The 21,133-nt window shown below is 32.1% G+C and overlaps 1 protein-coding gene across 1 annotated transcript in view; it reads right to left on the bottom strand.

The window, feature by feature from the left end:
• Positions 1-21,133, bottom strand: part of LOC129231203 (rho-related BTB domain-containing protein 2-like) — a 93,145-nt gene that overhangs the window by 60,268 nt on the left and 11,744 nt on the right. Inside the window, exon 3 of the mRNA XM_054865451.1 lies at positions 1,440-1,543. Within this exon, the coding sequence (XP_054721426.1) occupies positions 1,440-1,543 (104 nt within the window). The remainder of the gene's footprint in view (positions 1-1,439; positions 1,544-21,133) is intronic.

Below are 21,133 nucleotides of genomic sequence, written 5' to 3'. Positions count from 1 at the left end.
TCCTTCCGTTACAACGACTGATGCATGAAGTCCCGCTTATAATCCATAGATATAATTGTTTTAAAATCCGTTAGAACGCCCAAACTGAACCCATCATTCCAATATAAAGTGCAAAATTAAGTTTGTGATTCTAAAGACTATTAATTCAAAAACTGATAATTAACAATTTTATATCTCTAAAAATTTCGATCGAACGGAGTTATTTGATGGTGACATGTTTAAGTTGAGTTGAAGAGAATTGCACGCAGTATCAACAGTATGAAGTAATATCTTTTTTTTTTTTAAATTGAAAAACGAAAAGCAGCAACACTATCTTTAAAAAAAAGATTAACTTTATTTTTAAAAACAATCTCAAACAAAGTGGAAGCAGACCATGGTCTCTAATTCAAAAAGTAACAAATTTCTGTCAGTTATTTTCAGCGTACATTTCGCTAAATGTATTTGAACAAAGGTGAGATAGTATTCAGATATAAATATCAAAAAATAGTTTTAAGAGCAATCATTTATTATTTTGTTACTTTCTTGGTTCTCTTTTGAAGTGAAGCATAACTGTTAAAAGTTACTTCTGTATTTAAAAAGATATGGCTAAACATTTTCTCTGTATCTTTTAGTACATTTACGTTATAGTGACTTCTCGTTATAGCGTTGTGTAGGAGTAAATAGAGGTTTGCGTTTTAAATAAACATTTAAAAAGAAAAAGTTGAATTTTTATATGAACATTTATGTAAGATCATAATAAATTATATAATCAACCCACATCAACTGCTCAATTTATAGGTAAATTAAATTTTAGTATTCTGTTACAATAAACTGCTATATTATTAAATGCTATTTTACTAATGTATAATAGCATTTACTAATGTATAATAGCATGCTGTATCTGCATTATTACTAAAGATAAAAGGGGTAACTGTAGCAGATACCACATTACAAACTTAGTATGTCATTTACGTTCAAATACGCAAAATAAGCAGATACCACTTTTTTCCTAAAGCTTTTTTAAATATTTCACATTCACAAATCGCCTAAAAACTTAAGATGTAGATAAATTAAATTATTTATAACCTAGCGGTGACAATAACTTAATTTTGCTAAAATGTGCAAGTACCACATTAGTGCTTAACACGTCAGAATTAACACGTCAGTCCTCTACTGTATACTAAAGAGTTACATCAGAAAATATAAAATTCATGCAATTAAATAGCCAATAAATTGGCATATACTTGATTCGGAGTTAGTTAGACCCAATTTATCAATGCATGGAGTTGTGATTTTTGGGATGAAAATGACCCGAGTAAATGTTTTCTTCTAAAAACTGTATTTGGGTGGTAAAGTTCAATCATTGTGTTAAATGCAATTGACGAACACAGTATCTATAATAGTGGGATTTATGTTTTGTAGTAAAAAGATGGTGTAACAAATTTTATAAAGTCTCTTACCTTCCATAAGCAAATTTTCGGTCCTTTTCATGATCTCCAAAAGTATCCCATAGCCGTAAAGAAACATGAACTCCGTCCACTACCATCCAAGATCTTCTCAAAACCTGACATACAAGTTCTCACATAAGAAATTGCATTAAAATTTCGATTATGATAGTGTAATGCACAGAAACATTAATAGTCTAAATTTATATTTTGCCATGACACAAATATATATGTTGCATTTTCACAGCAAAAGACACAATTTGTGAAAGAATGAGAAAAGTTGAAAATCTTTTAAACTACTACTTCGAAAGGGAAAGAGTCAAGTTTAAGAATAAAGATACTCGTATATCGGAAGAACAATCTTTCTGATCATTATTGTTTTCTAATATAAAGAAGTGAAAATACACGTATTGTTAGCCAGAATGACTTCTAAAGAAATCCTCAGGATGTTATCAGACAGAAGTGCCCAACCTACGACCCGCGGGCCACATCCGGCCCACGAAGCTGATCCGTGTGGCCCGAAATGACAACGCTACACACTTGGAGCCAAATACTCAAAAATTGGTTTCTGAAACATAAATACATTTATTAAAAAACATATCGTAATTGATAACAACAATCATTGATTTTCAATTTTCATTTCTTTTCCATATTTTCCCATTTTTTTCTGAAATATTTGAAATAATTTGAACTTTATATGCGTTCTGGCCCACGAGACTCATTTTAGTATGAGATGCGGCCTTCCGGTAGAAAAAGGTTGAACACGTGCATAGCACATAGTTATTTGAATCGAATAGTTTTTAGCTCTTGGTGTATTAGCTCCTGGTGAATGGCTGTGAGTCGTAGGTTGAATTGACTCCCGACTCTACTCAAAAAATCAACGTAATATCGAGTATAAAAGAAAGATAAAAATATAACATAGTAATATACTAAAATTATCAAAAGAAGAAAGGAAGCGCTTGCGGAAACTTTTATTAAAGTAGACAGTTTCTCTACACTGTAAAAGCGATTCAGAAACGTTCCTGAAAAATAATGGGCAGCCGATGTGCCCAATTTCTGCCAGCAACATATCTTGCAAAAACCAGGAACGTTTTCCGCTAATTTTTAGTAAGCCTCCTGAAAATTCAGAAATCTTCCCGTGGCGTGTTTCTTTAGAGTAAACATAGGTAGGTGTAATACAATAGTTTGGCACTCTCCCGATTTTCTAAGAAAGCTCCATAAGCAGTATTGCAAACATGGCCAAAGCTAAGCCAGAATTGCAAGTAAGTAACGAGAATTATACTCGCTCGCAATTCTTGCAAAGCAATGTAGTCCATACTTATTTGCTCCCTTTGGGAGCTTAATCAGCATAGACGAACCGCAGTTCAACCGATGCCGATAAGCTTTATAAATCCGCTCAGTTAATTTTTAAACTGGGAGCTAAAAATATTTTTTCACACCAGTGAGAAGTTGGCATTCGTGCAACTTGTAACAATTCAGAAAACTTTGTGACAGTGATACTTGATTTTTCCAGGGAGTATATAAAAGCCATTGAAATCCCGAAACGTTGCACGGAAATACTCAGTAACGTTTCGGAATTTTTTTACAGTGTAGGCCAATAGGTTATCTTTCCTTGTACGACTCGGAAGCACCGAAAGTCATGCGCAAACTATTTTTTTTCCGCCTCTAAACAAGCCCCCTTGAAATGAGTGATGTTTCAATGATATGCGGTGATTTTGAAATTGTAATAATTGATGATATTCTGCAGATTCTGTCAAAATTATAGGTTCTAGTTAAAATTCTGCTGATTTCTGTGACTTTTCAATAGAAAAATATAACTGTACCTTTTTTTGTGTGTGGGGGGGGGGGAGGTAATGTTTTCGGGGAAAAAATAGAAAGATTACGATTTTAAAACTACTCAGAATTTTGGAACTTTTCCATTTTGGATTTCTGCACTTGGGATTTTCTGCTGTAATATACTGTTTTTACTCCAAACATTGGGTTTGCTGCACAAATTTACTAGATTTAAATGATTTCTCAAACTAAACTTTTGTATAGAATTTGAAAAGAAAAGCAAAACGTTCGATTACATATTACATATTTCATAGAATTAAAGTAGTGAAGAGCGATCTCGCGCCATTTTCAAGAGATCTATTAATAACCGATGATGAATGAGGAAATCGATTGCAGATGTAAAGATATTTAGTTGCTTGCTGGAAAAAAAATCGTGTATATGATAAACTGGTGTAGCGATATGATAAACTTGGTGTTACTGAAGACTGACATAATATACGTAATACATCAATCAGAATCACACAGGATAAAGACAAACAGACTATAGATTTTTCTGTTGACTTTTCAGAATTAAAAGCGCCAGTACAGGTTTATAGCATTTTTTATTTGAGCAAATTTTTCAAAGATGACCTTGTTAATAGGATTTTGAATTACTGGTTACACTCATTTGGTATTTGTATGAAAATTTGCAAATTGCACATCATTAAAACTTCCCCAAATTCTAATGATGAAGAGAGCAAGTTTAAATATGTATTTTCAAGCAGATTATTGACAACCAAAGTCGAAGAAATATGTGGCATATGTAAAGTTATTATGTTGCCATTCCACTAAAAATCGCAAGAGCTATAATAAGCTTGGTGAAGACAGATGAAAACGACAGTAAATATAACTTTACAGAAGGAAGAGGAAAAAGAATATATGTAGCAATATATTTTTTAAGAAATTTCAGCATGAAGAGTTCCAATGCAGGTTATGGTATCTGAGGAAGCGAGAAGAAAAGGGATGTAAGTGTCAATATTAAAAATTTCGAAATAAACTCTACAAATGGTAGGAGAACCTCTCTGCGTTGGTGCAAGGGATAGTACTAGCTCTGCTATGCAGCATGATTTAAAAAAAAAAAAAATCAATGAAAGCCTACCTAGGATCTTGAACTTCAAACGCGTTTTTCTCTAAATTTAAAAAAGTCCACTTCATTCCTTTGCTTCTCACTGAAACATTTGTTTATAAGAATAATATTTCCCAAGCTAACTTTGTTGAAAAGATTTAAATATTTTGCTTGTACCCTTTTAGCATTTTCGCAAAGATTTGTGAATGGCATGTTAATGAAGTTTTTGCAAAGAGCAAAACTAGCGGTAGCAACTGTCCACAGAGCGACTAGATGAAAAAAAAATGCAGTTAATCCGTTAATCGCCGTCTTAACAAAAAAGTTAATGACCTGAAAGTAAAGAAGGTATTAAGTCATTACTAATATGAATCATCATAATGCTCTTTTCCCCCAAAACCAAGACGCAGTCTTTATGTGAACTAATTTATTAAAAAATATATTATTCACATTTATTAATGTATTCAAGAGTTATTAATTTCAACAGATTAAAAAAATGTAGGTATCGTTTGGCACTTAGGTTAAAAAAAAAAGTAAAAACTCAAGCTTTTTCAAAGAAAGGGTTGGATATTACCGACGACCAGTGCCCACTGAAGAATTTTCCCAGTTTTGCAATCTAACTTTTTTGTTGAAACGTAAGAATGTCAGATAATCAAACTGCAATGCTAAAATGGATCACCAATATTTTTCTTTAAAGCTATACTGCCGTGAGCAGGTAAAGGGCAGTAACTGCAAATGTTTCATTTTTCATTTTTTTTGCATTTTTGTCATCTATTGTACGTTATCTTTATTGTACCAGCTCGTTTATTTGGCTTCCGTTGATAAAAGCGTAAAAGCGTCAAATTCCAGCATTTCCCTATTGTTAGTATTGAATCCAACACACAACTCTTCAAATACCTCGAAAACTCATTTTTTGCAGATACTGCCGTTTTCCTGCACACGGCAGTATAACGCTTAAACTTTTATGAACGAGATACTCTTGTAATGGGAAGAAGTACAGAAGTACAGTAAACTCCCGATTTTCCGTGCACAAGTGAAGCGGATAATAAAAATCACGGATAAACCACAAGAAGGCAAAAATGAGAGACAATAAGGTAAAAAGTGTCCTTCCTCATAAACTTGGCTGTATTGATGCATAATATTTTCTACAAACTATCAAAATATGCACAGTATAGTAAAAATGTTTTGTATTTTTGCACAACAGAACTTAACATCAATTAAGAACAAGTGCATATACGATAAAGAAAACACACACACAAAAAAAAATCAATAAATCAGCAAATAAATAAATAAATAAAAGAGTTTAAATTTACAATTTTTTGAAAAAATAAAAAATAAATAAACAGTCAAAGGTATTTGAGTTTTGTTGGGAAAATACATGTTCCTGATTATTAATTGACTCACAAATAATCCGTTCCGTGGATAATCGGGACTTACTGTATCCAAAGTTTGATGCAATAACATTAGTTATAATCACACGAGTAATTCACATCAAAGTTTGCCTAGTCTCGAGATAGACAAGATTTTTTAATCTCCTGCCATGCACTTTACCACGCTGAACCTCGAATCCCTTTTACATTACTAATGAGTTCGAAAATGTGCATTTGATTCAAGGTTGGTTTCATAACAAATACAAACTTGGTGGGAACTCTTTCTCTGAAAATTCTTCATGGAAAAATGTATATAGATGTAAGTTATATATGACACTAGAGACGTTCAAGAAAGAATGTATAACTACAGTAAACTCCCGGTTATCGGAGATCGGATTATCTTCGGTTCATATTATCCGCGGGTCTTTTAACCTTTTTTTTTCTTCAACGGTGGTGACTTATGATTGTTATTGTTTGTTTTTAGCTTTTTCATATATTTTTTATAATTAATGTTATTGTTTTTAGCTATAACTTTTCTGTATGTGTGAGTTTTATTCCTATTTTTTAGCTATTGTATACACCAGTATCGTTTTTTACCTATAATTCGGATTATCCGCGGTTTCGCTTATCCGCGGTTACTGTGCCACCCTAATCCGCGGATAATCGGGTGTTTACTGTAATTTCTTTGTGATAGTAAAAAACTATTTTTTGGCACTACTCGCAAATATCAAGTACTTTCCTGTTGTTATACTACTAGTTTTCACTTTCCACAGTCAATGCTTTGCAAGAATTCATAAAAGTCGTATGATCCAATGAACTGCTTTGACATTGTCAAATTAGATAAAGAAATATGATGAAGAACAAAAAAAATTAAATATAAAATGCATCAAGTCAAGGTAAAGTTCCGACTGCCGAGATAAATAACTCTGTTAGAGACTAGCAGAGAAAAGGAATCTTGAAAGTTCAGCTTACGCTTTTGAAAATGTCTGGATGAGTTCTATCACTGAGATGAAATTAAGTCGAGTTGCAAAAAGAGAACTTTTGATGAAAAAAAATTCTGCGTAAAAATTAGGTCTATAAATAGATGAAGCTAAAGCCTATGAACAAATGAATAAAAGGTAAATAAAATAAATAAGCACGTTTTCCTTTGCAGTAGAGGAATGCTTATTATTAATATTTCGGTGACTTACTGTTCTTTCACTGTGCAGTTATAAAAGGGTAACAGTGTCAAATTTGAAATTATTCAACCGTTTGTCAAAAGCTAACAGACCCGTTTTCATATTACTTCTCATATTAAATAATTTAAATAATTTACCTATAACGGAGGATATAAATACTATTCTTGGATTCTTAGTTGTAGAATTTTATACAGCACCTTGAATGGTTAAAAACTACAAGTGTTATTTTTATGTGTCATCGAAACCTTAATCACACAAAAATTTAACTGCAACAGTGAAAGAGCAATATCATTAAAATTAAAAATCCCGTGAATCATAAACTGCTACAAGTGCTTTTTTTTTTTGAATGATTGATTCATATTTGGTAATACAGAAATTTAACTGCAGCAGTTAAAAGTAATGCATTCATACAGTTTTTTTTTCTAGTTTATTGAAGCAAAATTTAGTGGTAAAGGAAGAAATAAGTGTTATTTTGTTAGTAATCAAATGACTCGTATATTATTCTAGTAATATATCCTGATTTTGTAAAGTCACTTGAATTTAAAAATTGCTTTAAAATGTTAATTTGATGTTTCAGTAACATTACTTATCAAATAGTTAAAAAGATCATTAAATAAATGTGTCTACAACTGAATAAATAAATTATATTTTGAATTTTTAATTCAAAAATTTTGCATAGCTCCATAGATGATAAAGTACTACAAATCTTATTTTCATCTGACTGAAAACCTTACTGTCACAATGAAATTTAACTCTAGTAGCAACACAATCATTAAAACTCGTTTACTGGCTTTTTAATGCATAAATCAGTCAAAAGCAAAAGAAATCTTTACTAATAATAAAGTTGAAAGCCTCTCTGTCTGTCAGGATCTCTCTCTGTCTGTCAGGATCTCTCTCTGTCCGGATCTATGTCAGGATCTCCGTGACGCGCATAACGCCTAGACCGTTCGGCGGATTTTCATGAAATATGGCAAGAAGTTAGTTTGTAGCATGGGGGTGTGCACCTCGAAGCGATTTTTCGAAAATTCGATGTGATTCTTTTTCTATTCCAATTTTAAGAACAAAATTATCATAAGATGGACGAGTAAATTACGAAATTATCATAACGTGTCACCGTAACATGGGCATAAGCCAATTGGCGAGAGAATTCATACATAATTTGTAAATATACAGGCGAATCAAAAGATCTTTTAATTTTCTATTACGGGCAAAGCCGTGCGGGTACCACACTAGTATGTAATAATGATGCTGGAATTTAGCATTTAACAGTCTGATGAATGATACTGATTTTGCAGCCATCAAGTAACACAATCAAATCTCTTTTAATAATTCATCAAAATTTTAGTTAGAAAAATAAAGAAAAAAATGTTATCCTTGGAAAATAATTTTGCTAGAGTTTCGTAAAGTCCCTTGAAAAATATATTGCTACAAGTGTGATTTTGATCTTTACTTGAACAAGGCCACACATAAGTTTAATTGCACAGCCGTCAAATACCACTATCATCAAAACTCTTTCCCCAGTGATAGATGCTTTCTCAGATTATTTATTGCTGCTATCGTTAAACAATAAAACTGTTATCTTTTGTAAATGTTTAAAACAAGTTAAAAGACGTTTACACAATTGAGCTGAAGCGATTGAGCTGTAGTATCGTTTCTGAAAATCTGAGTAGACTACTGATATTTCTAGAAGCTTTGACTTATCGTCATGACAATCTATAAACATTTATGAACCTAATGCAGCATCAGACTCGATTTTCCACATCTACCTAGGCAGCATATGATTATGTATCTTATCTGATAGCTACTGCAGACAGCAGTTAGCAAAACATAAATACATTGCGACTCTGTTTTCTTCGTGCTAAAATGAACCACTGCTATTGCCTTTTGATTGTTCGATTCAAAGTGACAAGGTTAGCGTCAGAGAGAGTTTTCAAAGTAATCACATTTTCTCATATCTATTTCCTTGCGAAAAAATATTATTATCGGCAGCTTTTAATCTTCTTGATGTTGATGGTGGTCAGAAAGTTAAAGCCATCACTCATGTGATGTGTAACTTTAAGATAACCGTCAATTGACCTGCAATTGGTAATTTTTCAGAAAGCTTGTTAAAATCATATTGGATAATGTCAACAGGGGCTCCATGAACTGGAAGGGGGGAATTTCCAATTTGCCAAATGAAACTCCGAGTTTTACCGAATGATAACGTTTACAATGAGTACATTATCATTATACAAATCTATACTAATAATATAAAGAGAGAGGGCGGATTTTTGTGTGTTTATATGTTCGAGGTAATTTCCAGAACCATTGCAGCTATTTGAAAAATTCTTTCATTATATGAAAGGTGCATTCTTACGGCCTGACATAGGCTATAAATTATGCATATATGTACTTATACAAAATTTTTTAAACCAATAGTTTGTCTTCGCTACCAGTTTATGTTTCGTACTGATCTATTGTTATCTATGTAAACACAAGCGCGGATTGTCTCGTACTTGCATGAATAAAATAGTTGAAGGTTTCCTTTTTCTTTGAATTCAATTAGTGCAGAAAGATGATATTAATTCGTGATTCTAAAAGCTGTAATATTGCATGCATTTCGGGCTATCCTTTAAGGTTTTTTATCTATACTAATGTTATAAAGAGAGAGGGTTTATTTCGTATGTTTATATATTCCGGACAAGATTAATACATTATTGCAACCTACGGAATGAGTACGTTTCCAATCAAGCAATTAAATTAGTAACCGATCAGCGACTCATCTATGATACCAGAACTCAAACTAATGTTTATCGGCATACCTGGTGGAACAGAAAAAAGTTGAATAAATTTAACCAAAATCAACAGGCAGACTGAGGATGTGTTTGTAGTTATTATTATTATTTTTTTAAACTTGATTGCAGCAATTTTTCTTAGTGATCGAAAAACTGACCGATTCAGGTTTAAACTACATTGACTGGCTCCCTTCAGAATGACTCCGTACGTTTTATAAGAAAAAAATGGGCCATTTGGATTGTGTCTTCAAACGGTCTCCCACATAATGTGTTACAGATGTTCGATGAGCCACTCTTTGTATATAGAAGCCGTGGATTCTAAACGCACTAAAAGATTAAGACAACATTGAGAGCGGTGTCATCTTCGCATTTGCCCGGTGACTCTTACCCAACTATTCCCGTGGTTCCCTTGATAAACGCGTGCAGATCTACTTTAAACCTGTTTAAAGTCGTTTCATTTTAGGGACTCGGGACGATCTCTGTATCTTAAGAATACTTTTAAGAGCCCATATTCATTCTATTAAAATAAAAGGCGGTATTCCAATAATTTTGTTGCGAAACTTTAATTTGTCTTATGTATGCAATGGAACTGGACCCCAAGTAAAATCAATACGGACTGATATGATTTACCGTATTATTCTTACTGGATCAGCAACAGGTCAGTCAGGAATATTTCTTGAAATCCCATGGTCCTTGCACATTTCTATTTCTAATATAAGTAATTGTAATTTCCAAGGAAAATTTCTTATGCCATCACCATCATCAAAACTGAAGGTCATACATACAACGTTATATATGGGAAGATTATATTGTTCACGGGGAAGTAATGGTTGGTCTCTCTTGATAAGGAAATGAAATTAATCAATTTCTTTCAAAACTTTATAAAAACGAAACAAAAAGCGTATGTACGAGTATATCATGAAAACATGTATACCATGATATTTTAAAACAAAAAAATCTGCAGAATATTTATTTAAGACAGATAATTTTTTCAACCCGAACAAGTTCGGGACGGGCCCCTAGTAAATAAATAAAAAACTAAGATTTCGCAATGCTGTTTCCAAATTTTCTGAATCGTCAGATAAAATTTGCCGAATAAGGGAATTTTCGGAATGTCAGTGACCTCACGTGACCTCCTATCGGGGCGCCCCTGAATATCAAATATAAATCTAATCAATTTTCAGATCCTCAATAAGATGTCATTTTCGTGAAATTAATGTAAATGAAAAAAAAAAAAAAAGATTGAATAGAGATATAGGTTGGTATGAAATTGTTTTAACCAATAAGAATCTTTTACTCCATGGGCATTCAATTTTTTACACTTTGGAAAACTCTTTCAGCACGCTGTTTTCTTAACAAAGAACAGAAAACAAAACAAAAGAAAAAAAAATCCTACTCAAATTTACAAAATTATCATCGCATCTTTATTTTACCACAAGATAAACATCTCAATGTCTTACTTTCTTCTTTTCTGCCTCTCAGAATAGAATGCAACCATATGCTCCTTTGTACTTACTGGTAAGCTGGATAAGGTCTATTACCCCTCTTAATTTGTTAAAACACTTTAGAATCACCCTAGATAGAAGTAGAGTCCAAGTTTTTTATACCGTTCATGAAATGACAAAAGAATCTAACTCATTTTTAGCCCTTGTAGGGTGTTTTCTTCAACTGTTGGTTACTGTGGTCTTATACCGTGGAATTGCCCCCCCCCTTGCAATTTTGTGCATTTGAAAACCTTATTCCTCTAAAATTTTGAACTGAGTATCAGACAGTTCATTAAAAATATTATACTTAAATATCGCAAAACCGTGTTATGTCTCACTTTCTTTCTTTCTTTCTTTTTTTTTTTTTTGCATAACTCAAGGACATTGGAAATGAACAGATTTTACTCTTTCACAAAGGACAAATTTTATAAACCATTCGAGAGATTCCTAGAAAAATATTGGGGAAAGCAAAGAGAAATGATACATCAACGCAGATAAAAGCAGAAACAAACGCCGTGAATGTTTCTTTGTTTGACAGATGAAAAGGAACTCCAGGAAATTTAGACAAGTGGCAGATTAAAAAAATGAACTCTGTTTACAGATAGATAAGGTAAATAAAGTACTACTAGATATATGCTGCCATTTGACAAATCAACAAGACAACTCAAGATAGAAAAGAATGCAGCTGGGAAACACCATGTGCAAATAAAATGGAGAAATAGAATTATCTATAACATTTTTCTCAAGTGAGATTTGTTAATCATTCTGGATGCGGAAAATTTCAAGAATTAGCGCATTTATTGAACACAATTTTCAATTTTTTGCATTACATTTTCAATTTTTTGCATTACTTATTTTACTTATCTTTACTGCAGGGTAAACGAACTAATACAAAGATAATTTATTTAGAAACAGTCGATTTATGACAGTGGTTCCCAACCTGGGGATAATTACCCCCAAGGGGGTAGGATTTTCCGAGGGGTAAAAATAAGTACAAGGATTGAATCATTGTTTGGCCACAAAACAAATATATTAAAAAACATGTTTTTCAAATCTAACTACCTAATAAGTTATATTTATAAGAAAAGACTATAAACTTGGAGCTCGTTTTACAATGTACATTGAGCGAAACAACAATTTGTAAGCAAACTGACTAAACCATATCAACTGTTTCATTGACTACTTCTTCATTTAAAAAAAAATTTCCAAAAAACAGGTATTCTCTTTGAATGATTAAAATCAATTAAAATATATATTTTTTATTTTGTAATTTAAAAAAAAAAGCGGTAACTGATTTGTTTATAGACTTTTTAGGGGGGATAGGGGGGTAATTGCTAATATACTACCTAATTTTGAATAATAGCTATAAAAAAATTCGGAACCGCCGCTGATTTGGGTCATTCTCCAGAAAACGTTATTTTTGAATACAAATATTTTTCAATTTCGAAACCTTTAGTTTTCTTTTTTTTTTCATTGTTACGTGAAAGTGTTACCTACTAGAAGAAACCATAAACAATGGCCCGGCTAAGTTCCAATTATTTTACTCATAAATAATAAAAAAAATGCCTTGTTTACGGAAATGAAAGAAAAGAAAAAAACTTTTAATATTTAAAACTCGAGGTCAATTTAATATCAAAGTAGTAATTTTAATAATTGTGTAAGCAATCAGCTATTTTAATGATTAGTAGGAATATAATATTAAGCTCTCTTAATTAAAGTACGGCTTAATTAGTAGTTTCGAATGTATGTTAAAAAATAGTATTCAGTAAATTTGAACATACACTGGGAATATATAATTTTGGTAGAATGTATATTATTGATGTATTTCCCCTCCATCATTTATTTTCACCTCAGAAATAATGACATTGATAAGGCCCGTCACGGAGGTGAGATTCACAGAGGTGAGGAATTTTCCATTAATATAGGACCAACAGATATATTTTTCAGGGGAAAAAAATTTTTCTTCGTTGCTACAATCTGCACATGTTAAGCATATGAAAACATGTTCACTTCTTTTTTTACATTCATTTACATCCCTGAAATTCACGGAGGTGAGAAGTCAGAATAACTACACTAAGTTTTTAAAGCGAAATCTATCTTATTGTTTTTCGAAAAAATCTCACAACTTCAACTATGGCTAAAAATAAACAAGGGTGCTCCCTTGTATCATGGAAAATAAAATTTTATGTCATTACTGCCACGCGTTAATGAGGAATGGCATTCTGTGTTTAGGTAACGGAGGTGAGTATTTATTGTGTGACATGACTCCTTGTCCTACTAACACGAACTAAAACACAATATTAAAAAATTAAATATACTTAAACAATTAGTATTTGAGATACTTGTGAAAGGAATAAAAAATAAATAAGTATATACTTTTAATTAAACAAGTTATTAAGCAACATAAACAGTCACACCAGGTGTGTGACATGCCACGGAGGTGAGAATTCACATGTTGTGAACCAAAAATATACTAAAATAAAAATTATTATTTAAAAATTGTTGGCCGGTTTAAATAGATATAGTTTTGATGAAATTAAAAATCATTGTTAAATGAATTGTTCTTTAAAGTTTTTACTGTAAAAGGCGTGTGACAGAAAAGTTACACTTTTTGAAGAATGACCCATTTAGGATAATATTGAAGCAATATTTTATGCAAAAAGTAGTCTTGAAATTTTCCTTTTATGTCCCTAAATTCTTTCGCCTTTGAGCTTTGAAGAAGCTACTATGCAAGTAAATAGTAACTAAGAGCGTCTGACAGTGTTGGGCATCAACTAAAAAAATCAACTAAATTTGTAATTGATTGATTAGTTGACTAAAGTAATCTGACTCCCATTTAGTTCAGACTAATATTTTTAAAATTTAATTCAATTGCAGACGAAGATTAACGTTAGTTTAAACTAACTCGTTAGTTGATTAAAAAAACTAATTTAGTTCAGATTGATTTAGTTCAGATTAAATTAATCAAATTGAATTTAGTCAGATTAAAAGTAATCAGATTAAAAATAATCAAATTGATTTGATTACATTTTTAATTCAGATTAAATTCGTAAAATATAAATGTCACATGAACAGAGGCACATTTGTATTTCTACGTGTATGTACATATTTATGCAAGCATACACGAGTTAATACGTGTATATACGACTATATGCTTGACAATACGTATATAAACGTGTTATCCCGCGTATGTTCGTATACGGAGGTATATTTGAATTTTTAAGTGAATTTACATATTTATGTGTGCATATAGGTGTAAATACGTGTATATACGAGTATGTACGTGTATACAAGAGAATATGCATATGGATACGTGTTACCCCGAGTATACTCGTGTACAGAGGTAAATGCTTTTAATCTTTTAATTGTGTATACACATACTTATGCGTGCACACAAGCAAAAATACGTGTATATACGTGTACAGATGAGAATATGCGTATAGATACGTGTTACCCCGAGTATACTCGTGTAAAGAGGTACATTTGTATTTCGACGTGTATATACATGTTCAAGCATGCATATACAAGAAAGTACGTGTACATACAAGTATGTTCATGTACACACGAGAATATATGTAAACATACGTATACCCCGAGTATACTCGTGCACAGAGGTAAATTTCTATTTAAACGTGTATATACACACTGATGCATGCATATACGAGAAAATACGTGTATATACGAGTAAGTACGTGTACACACGACAATAGGTGTATAGGTACTTGTTTAACCCGAGTATACTCGTGTACGATGGCACATTTGTATTTCTACGTGTATATGCATATTTATTCGTTTATAAACGAGTAAATATGTGTATATACGAGTATGTACGTGTACACATGAAAATATGCGTATAGATACGTGTTACCCCGAGTATACTCGTGTAAAGAGGTACATTTGTATTTCAACGTGTATATACATATTCAAGCATGCGTATACGAGAAAGTACGTGTACATACAAGTATGTTCGTGTACACACGAGAATATGCGTATAGATATGTGTTACCCCGAGTATACTCGTGTAAAGAGCTACGTTTGTATTTGTACGTGTATATAGATATTTATGCGTGCATAAACGAGAAGGTACGTGTATATACAAGTATGTTCATGTACACACGAGAATATATGTAAACATACGTGTTACCCCGAGTATACTCGTGCACAGAGGTAAATTTCTATTTAAACGTGTATATACATATTGATGCATGCATATACGAGAAAATACGTGTATATACGAGTAAGTACGTGTACACACGACAATAGGTATATAGATACTTGTTTAACCCGAGTATACTCGTGTACGATGGCACATTTGTATTTCCACGTGTATATACATATTTATGTGTTTATAAACGAGTAAATACGTGTATAAACGAGTATGTACGTATATACACGATAATATGCGTATAGATACGTGTTACCCCGAGTATACTCCTGTAAAGAGGTGCATTTGTATTTTTACGTGTTCATGCATATTTAAGCGTGCATATACGAGAAAGTACTTGTATATACAAGTATGTTCGTGTACTCACGAGAATATGCATATAGATGCGTGTTAACCCGAGTATACTCGTGCAAAGAGGAGAATTTGTATTTAAGATTGTACATACACTTTTATGCGAGTATATACGAGAAAAGACAAGTATATACGAGTATGTTCGTGTACACAAGAGAATATGCGAGTAGATACGTGTAACCCGAGTATACTCGTGTACAGAGGTACAATTGTATTTGTACGTTATTTCTAAGTGTATGTACAAATTTATTCGTGCATACACGAGTAAATACGTGATTACACGAGTATGTACGTGTACACAAAAAATATGCGTATGGATACATGTAAATCCGAGTATACTCGTGCACAGAGGTAAGTTTGTATTTAAACGTATATATATATATATATATATATATATATATATATATATATATATATATATATATATATATATATATATATATATTTATGCATGCATATACGAGAAAATACGTGTATATTCGAGTAAGTTCGTGTACACACGAGAATAGACGTATATATTCCTTTTTATCCCAAGTATACTCGTGTACAATGGTACATTTGAATTTCTATGTGTATATGCATGTTTACGCGCTTTTCCATAGGTAAATGCATGTATATACGATTATGTATGTGAACACACGAGAGAATATGCGTATAGATACTTGTTACGCCGAGTATACTTGTGCACAGAGAAATTTGCTTTTAAACGTGTATATACATATTTATGCGTGCATATAAGAGAATACGAGTATGTACGTGTTCACACGAGAATATGCGTATAGATAAATGTTACACCGAGTATACTCGTGTGTAGAGGTACATTTGTATTTAAGATTGTGCATACATTTTTATGCGTGCATACATGAGACAATACAAGTACATTCAGTGTAGATTTATTTCCATCTCTCTAGATTTAGTATAAATTTTAATCTGACGAAGTTTAATCTACTTACTTTAGTTGACTAATTCAATCTGATTAAATTAGTTTGATTAAATCAATCTGATTAAATTAGTTTGACTAAATCAATCTGATTAAATTAGTCTGAACTAAATCAATCTGAACTAAATTAGTTTTTTTTCCCTACAACTAACCTTAGTTTAAACTAACGTTAATCGCCGTCTGCAATTGAAAAAATCAGATTAAATATAATCTGAACTAAATGTGAGTCAGATTACTTTAGTCAATTGAGGATTTAGTTGATTAATGCACAACACTGCTTTAAACGCATATTCTCGTGCGTACACGTACATACTCGTATATACTTGTCTTTTCTCCTACATACATGCATAAAAGTGTATGTACAATCATAAAGACAAATTTTCCTCTGTGCACGAGTATACTCGGGTTAACACGCATCTATACACATATTCTCATGTGTACACGAACATACTTGTATATACACGTACTTTCTCGTATATGCACGCTTAAATATGTATGTACACGTAGAAATACAAATGTAGCTCTTTACACGAGTATACTCGGGATAACACGTATGTTTACATATATTCTTGCGTGTACATGAACATACTTGTATATACACGTACCTTCTCGTTTATGCACGCATAAATATCTATATACACGTACAAATACAAATGTAGCCCTTTACACGAGTATACTCGGGGTAACACAGATCTATACGCATATCCTCGTGTGTACACGAACATAATTGTATGTACACGTACTTTCTCGTATATGCATGCTTGAATATGTACATACACGTTGAAATACAAATGTACCTCTTTACACGAGTATACTCGGGGTAACACGTATCTATACGTATACTATCGTGTGTATTCGTATATAATCTTATATATATGTATTTACTCGTTTATAAACGCATAAATATGCATACACATGTAGAAATACAAATGTGCCTTCGTACACGAGTATACTCGGGTTAAACACTTATTTGTCGTGTGTACACGTACTTACTCGTATATACACGTATTTTTTCTTATATGCATGCATCTATATGTATATACATGTTTAAATAGAAATTTACCTCTGTACACGAGTATACTCGGGGTAACACGTATGTTTACATATATTCTCGTGTGTACGTGAACATACTTGTATATACACGTACCTTCTTCTATATGCACGCACAAATATGTATATACACGCACAAATACAAAGGTACCTCTTTACACGAGTATACTCGGGGTAACAAATATCTATACGCATATTTTCGTGTGTACACGAACATACTTGTATATACACGTACTTTCTCGTATATGCACGCTTGAATATGTATATGCATGTCGAAATACAAATGTTCCTCTTTACACGAGTATACTCGGGGTAAAACGTATCTATACGCATATTCTCATGTGTACACGTATATACACGTATTTTCGCTTGTGTGCACGCATAAGTATGTGTTTTCACAATTTAAAGCAAATTTACCTCTGTACACGAGTATACTCGGGGTAACACATATCCACGTGCATATTCTCTTGTGTACATGTACATACTCGTATATACACGTATTTACTCGTGTATGCAAGCATCAATGTGTATATACACGTTTAAATAGAAATTTACCTCTGTGCACGAGTATACTCGGGGTAACACGTATGTTTACATATATTCTCGTGTGTACACGAACATACTTGTATGTACGTGTACTTTCTTGAATATGCATGCTTGAATATGTATATACACGTCGAAATACAAATGTACCTCTTTACACGAGTATACTCGGGGTAACACGTATCTATACGCATATTCTCATCTGTACACGTATATACACGTATTTTCGCTTGTGTGCACGCATAAGTATGTGTATACACAATTAAAAGCAAATTTACCTCTGTACACGAGTATACTCGGGGTAACACGTATCCATATGCATATTCTCTTGTATACACGTACATACTCGTATATACACGTATTTACACCTATATGCACACATAAATATGTATATTCACTTAAAAATTCAAATATACTTCCGCACACGAACATACGCGGGATAACACGTTTATATACGTATTGTCACGCACATAGTCGTATATACACGTATTAACTCGTGTATGCTTGCATAAATATGTACATACACGTAGAAATACAAATGTGCCTCTGTTCATGTGATATTTATATTTTACGAATTTAGTCTGAATTAAAAAAGTAATCAAATCAATTTGATTACTTTTAATCTGATTACTTTTAGTCTGATTAAATTCAATCTGATTAATTTAATCTGAACTAAAGCAATCTGAACTAAATTAGTTTTTTTCATCAACTAACGAGTTAGTTTGAACTAACGTTAATCATCGTCTGCAATTGAAAAAAATCAAATTAAATTTAATCTGAACTAAATGTGAGTCAAATTACTTTAGTCGATTGAGGATTTAGTTGATTAATGCCCAACACTAGCGTCTGAGAACCTAAACGGTTGCTTTAAGTACACTATTTAGAGGTTTCATTATAGTTTACTGACTGGTACTATTGGGAAAAACCCGTTTTAGTTTCAAAGCTCAAAAAGCGCTTCTAATTTCTGGAATTATCAATTCATATCGTTTGCATGACACTTCGGGCTCACCGAGCGGCACTCGCCGCATAGCAAGGTCGACACAAAGAATGCGATCCACGGATTTAACGAGCATGTATTTGGCATGAATTAGATGGGTATTTGGCGGCGACAGACCCCAAACTTGGTACGTCTGTTCCTAAGTCTGCTATCTTATTTTATCCACTGGGCAATCTTTCCGTCTACACACAGCCCCACTTTTGTATCTACTCAATGATACTTGATTTATGACTTCTTACCTCTTTCTGAATGCGGTATTGGTCTATGGTCCATTAGGGTGCGTCTTATTTTTGAAGATGTTATTTTTTCATGAGGCACCCTGTTATTTTGTTCCTTTGGATGAAAAAAAAATTCACATATCATAAAAATAAAAATTTAATGAAATTTAGAGGTTGCTACCATTGTTGCAAAATTTGAAATTTATTTTTTTTTTCCGCATCGATTATTATAATATTTATTTATGTTATCTTTTTGTCATTAATTTTAATTAGTAATAAATTAGATTGTTACTGACTTTGAAATTATTTCATATTTTATTAAATCATGTTTATTAACTGTAGCTACAATCAACTCTCAACCTCTTAACTAACTGTTGGTTAGCAACTCAAAGAAACACAAGTTGTCAGTTAAGAACTCAAAAAGAAAATTAAAAGAGTTCTATTTCAATAATCAAAAACAAAATTATTGGAATCCATCATTTGATTATTTGCTTGACCTTGCTCTTGCTGATGATACTTTACGCAAGATTTCACTTCCAGGCGAGAAATTATTTCTAACTGAAAGAAAACTAGGAGGACAAGGCGAAATTGGTAACAAATAAATCTCTATTTAAAAAGGCAACAGAACTTGCGTGAAAAGAAGAAATTTCGGAAGAAAGAAAATTATGAAGAATCTAAATCAACTGTAGCGGAAGTTTTTTTTTTTTTTTTTTTTTTTTTTTTTTTTTTAAGCCTCTATTGTAACTGAATGTACTTTAACTGATTCTGAAGAACAAGAATTTGCAATAAAATTTATCAAGATTTGATCTTTTGTTGTTGAATAGCATTTTCACTTACAAGAAGGAAACTGTTGCCTCAAGTAATTTTATTTGACATCTACGTGTCATTTCTGAAGAGACAAACTGTCTCTTTCAACCAAACCAAGACCAAATTGATCTCTTTCTTAAAGAAACCTAAAACAACAACTCCGACAATGAAGCACTGAACAGCAGATGTTGTAGAATTAAAACCAAAGGAAAAAAAATATAGGATTTCATTACTAACATTCAGATTTTTCACCATAAAAGTCTTTTCATCAAGTTTTTTTTTTTTTTTGAAGAGATATTTTCAAATAGTTTGGATGATAAGTAGCAATCAGAAAAAGGCTTGTATATTTCACATTACTAGAAACAAAGGGGAAAGAATTGCAATAATATTGGTGAATGTAAAAGACTGAAATTGTAAACCGATGATATAAATGGCGTAGTGGAACTTTTGCATGTTTTTGTTTGACATTGTTACACAGCACAGCAATCATGAAATGCTTATTATTTTTTTGTATGTATAGGAAATAAGTTTATGTTTATACCTTAACCAACCTAATTTCATGTTGATGTCAAATATTGCAGTAGAAAATTGGGAATATATTTTTACTCTATTTTTTCACAATGAACGCAATTTTAATCGCTGGTAGCAACCTCTAAATTTTGTTCAAATTCTATTGAACTTTTAAGTGGGTGTTTTTTCATCAAAAGGAAGCAATTAAAGGGGTGCCCCATAAGAAATTCAAAATTTTTTCAAAAAGTGCATTATAAGACGTACCCTAATGGTCCATACTGTTGGTATGTGGGTAGCTAGCATCTGTGGAAGAGTGAGGAATGCATTGCAAGCTTGGGCACAAATCAGGAGCGTCACTTTTATGGGCTTAGAGTTTTCTTTAAATTTATTTCATTGACTTATTTATTTTTTTAAAATCTTATTTAGCTTAATTTATTCATTTTGGGC

The sequence above is a fragment of the Uloborus diversus genome, chromosome 10 (assembly GCF_026930045.1).
Source record: "Uloborus diversus isolate 005 chromosome 10, Udiv.v.3.1, whole genome shotgun sequence".
NCBI classification, from domain to species: domain Eukaryota; kingdom Metazoa; phylum Arthropoda; class Arachnida; order Araneae; family Uloboridae; genus Uloborus; species Uloborus diversus.
This window is presented reverse-complemented; position numbering and strand designations above follow the sequence as displayed.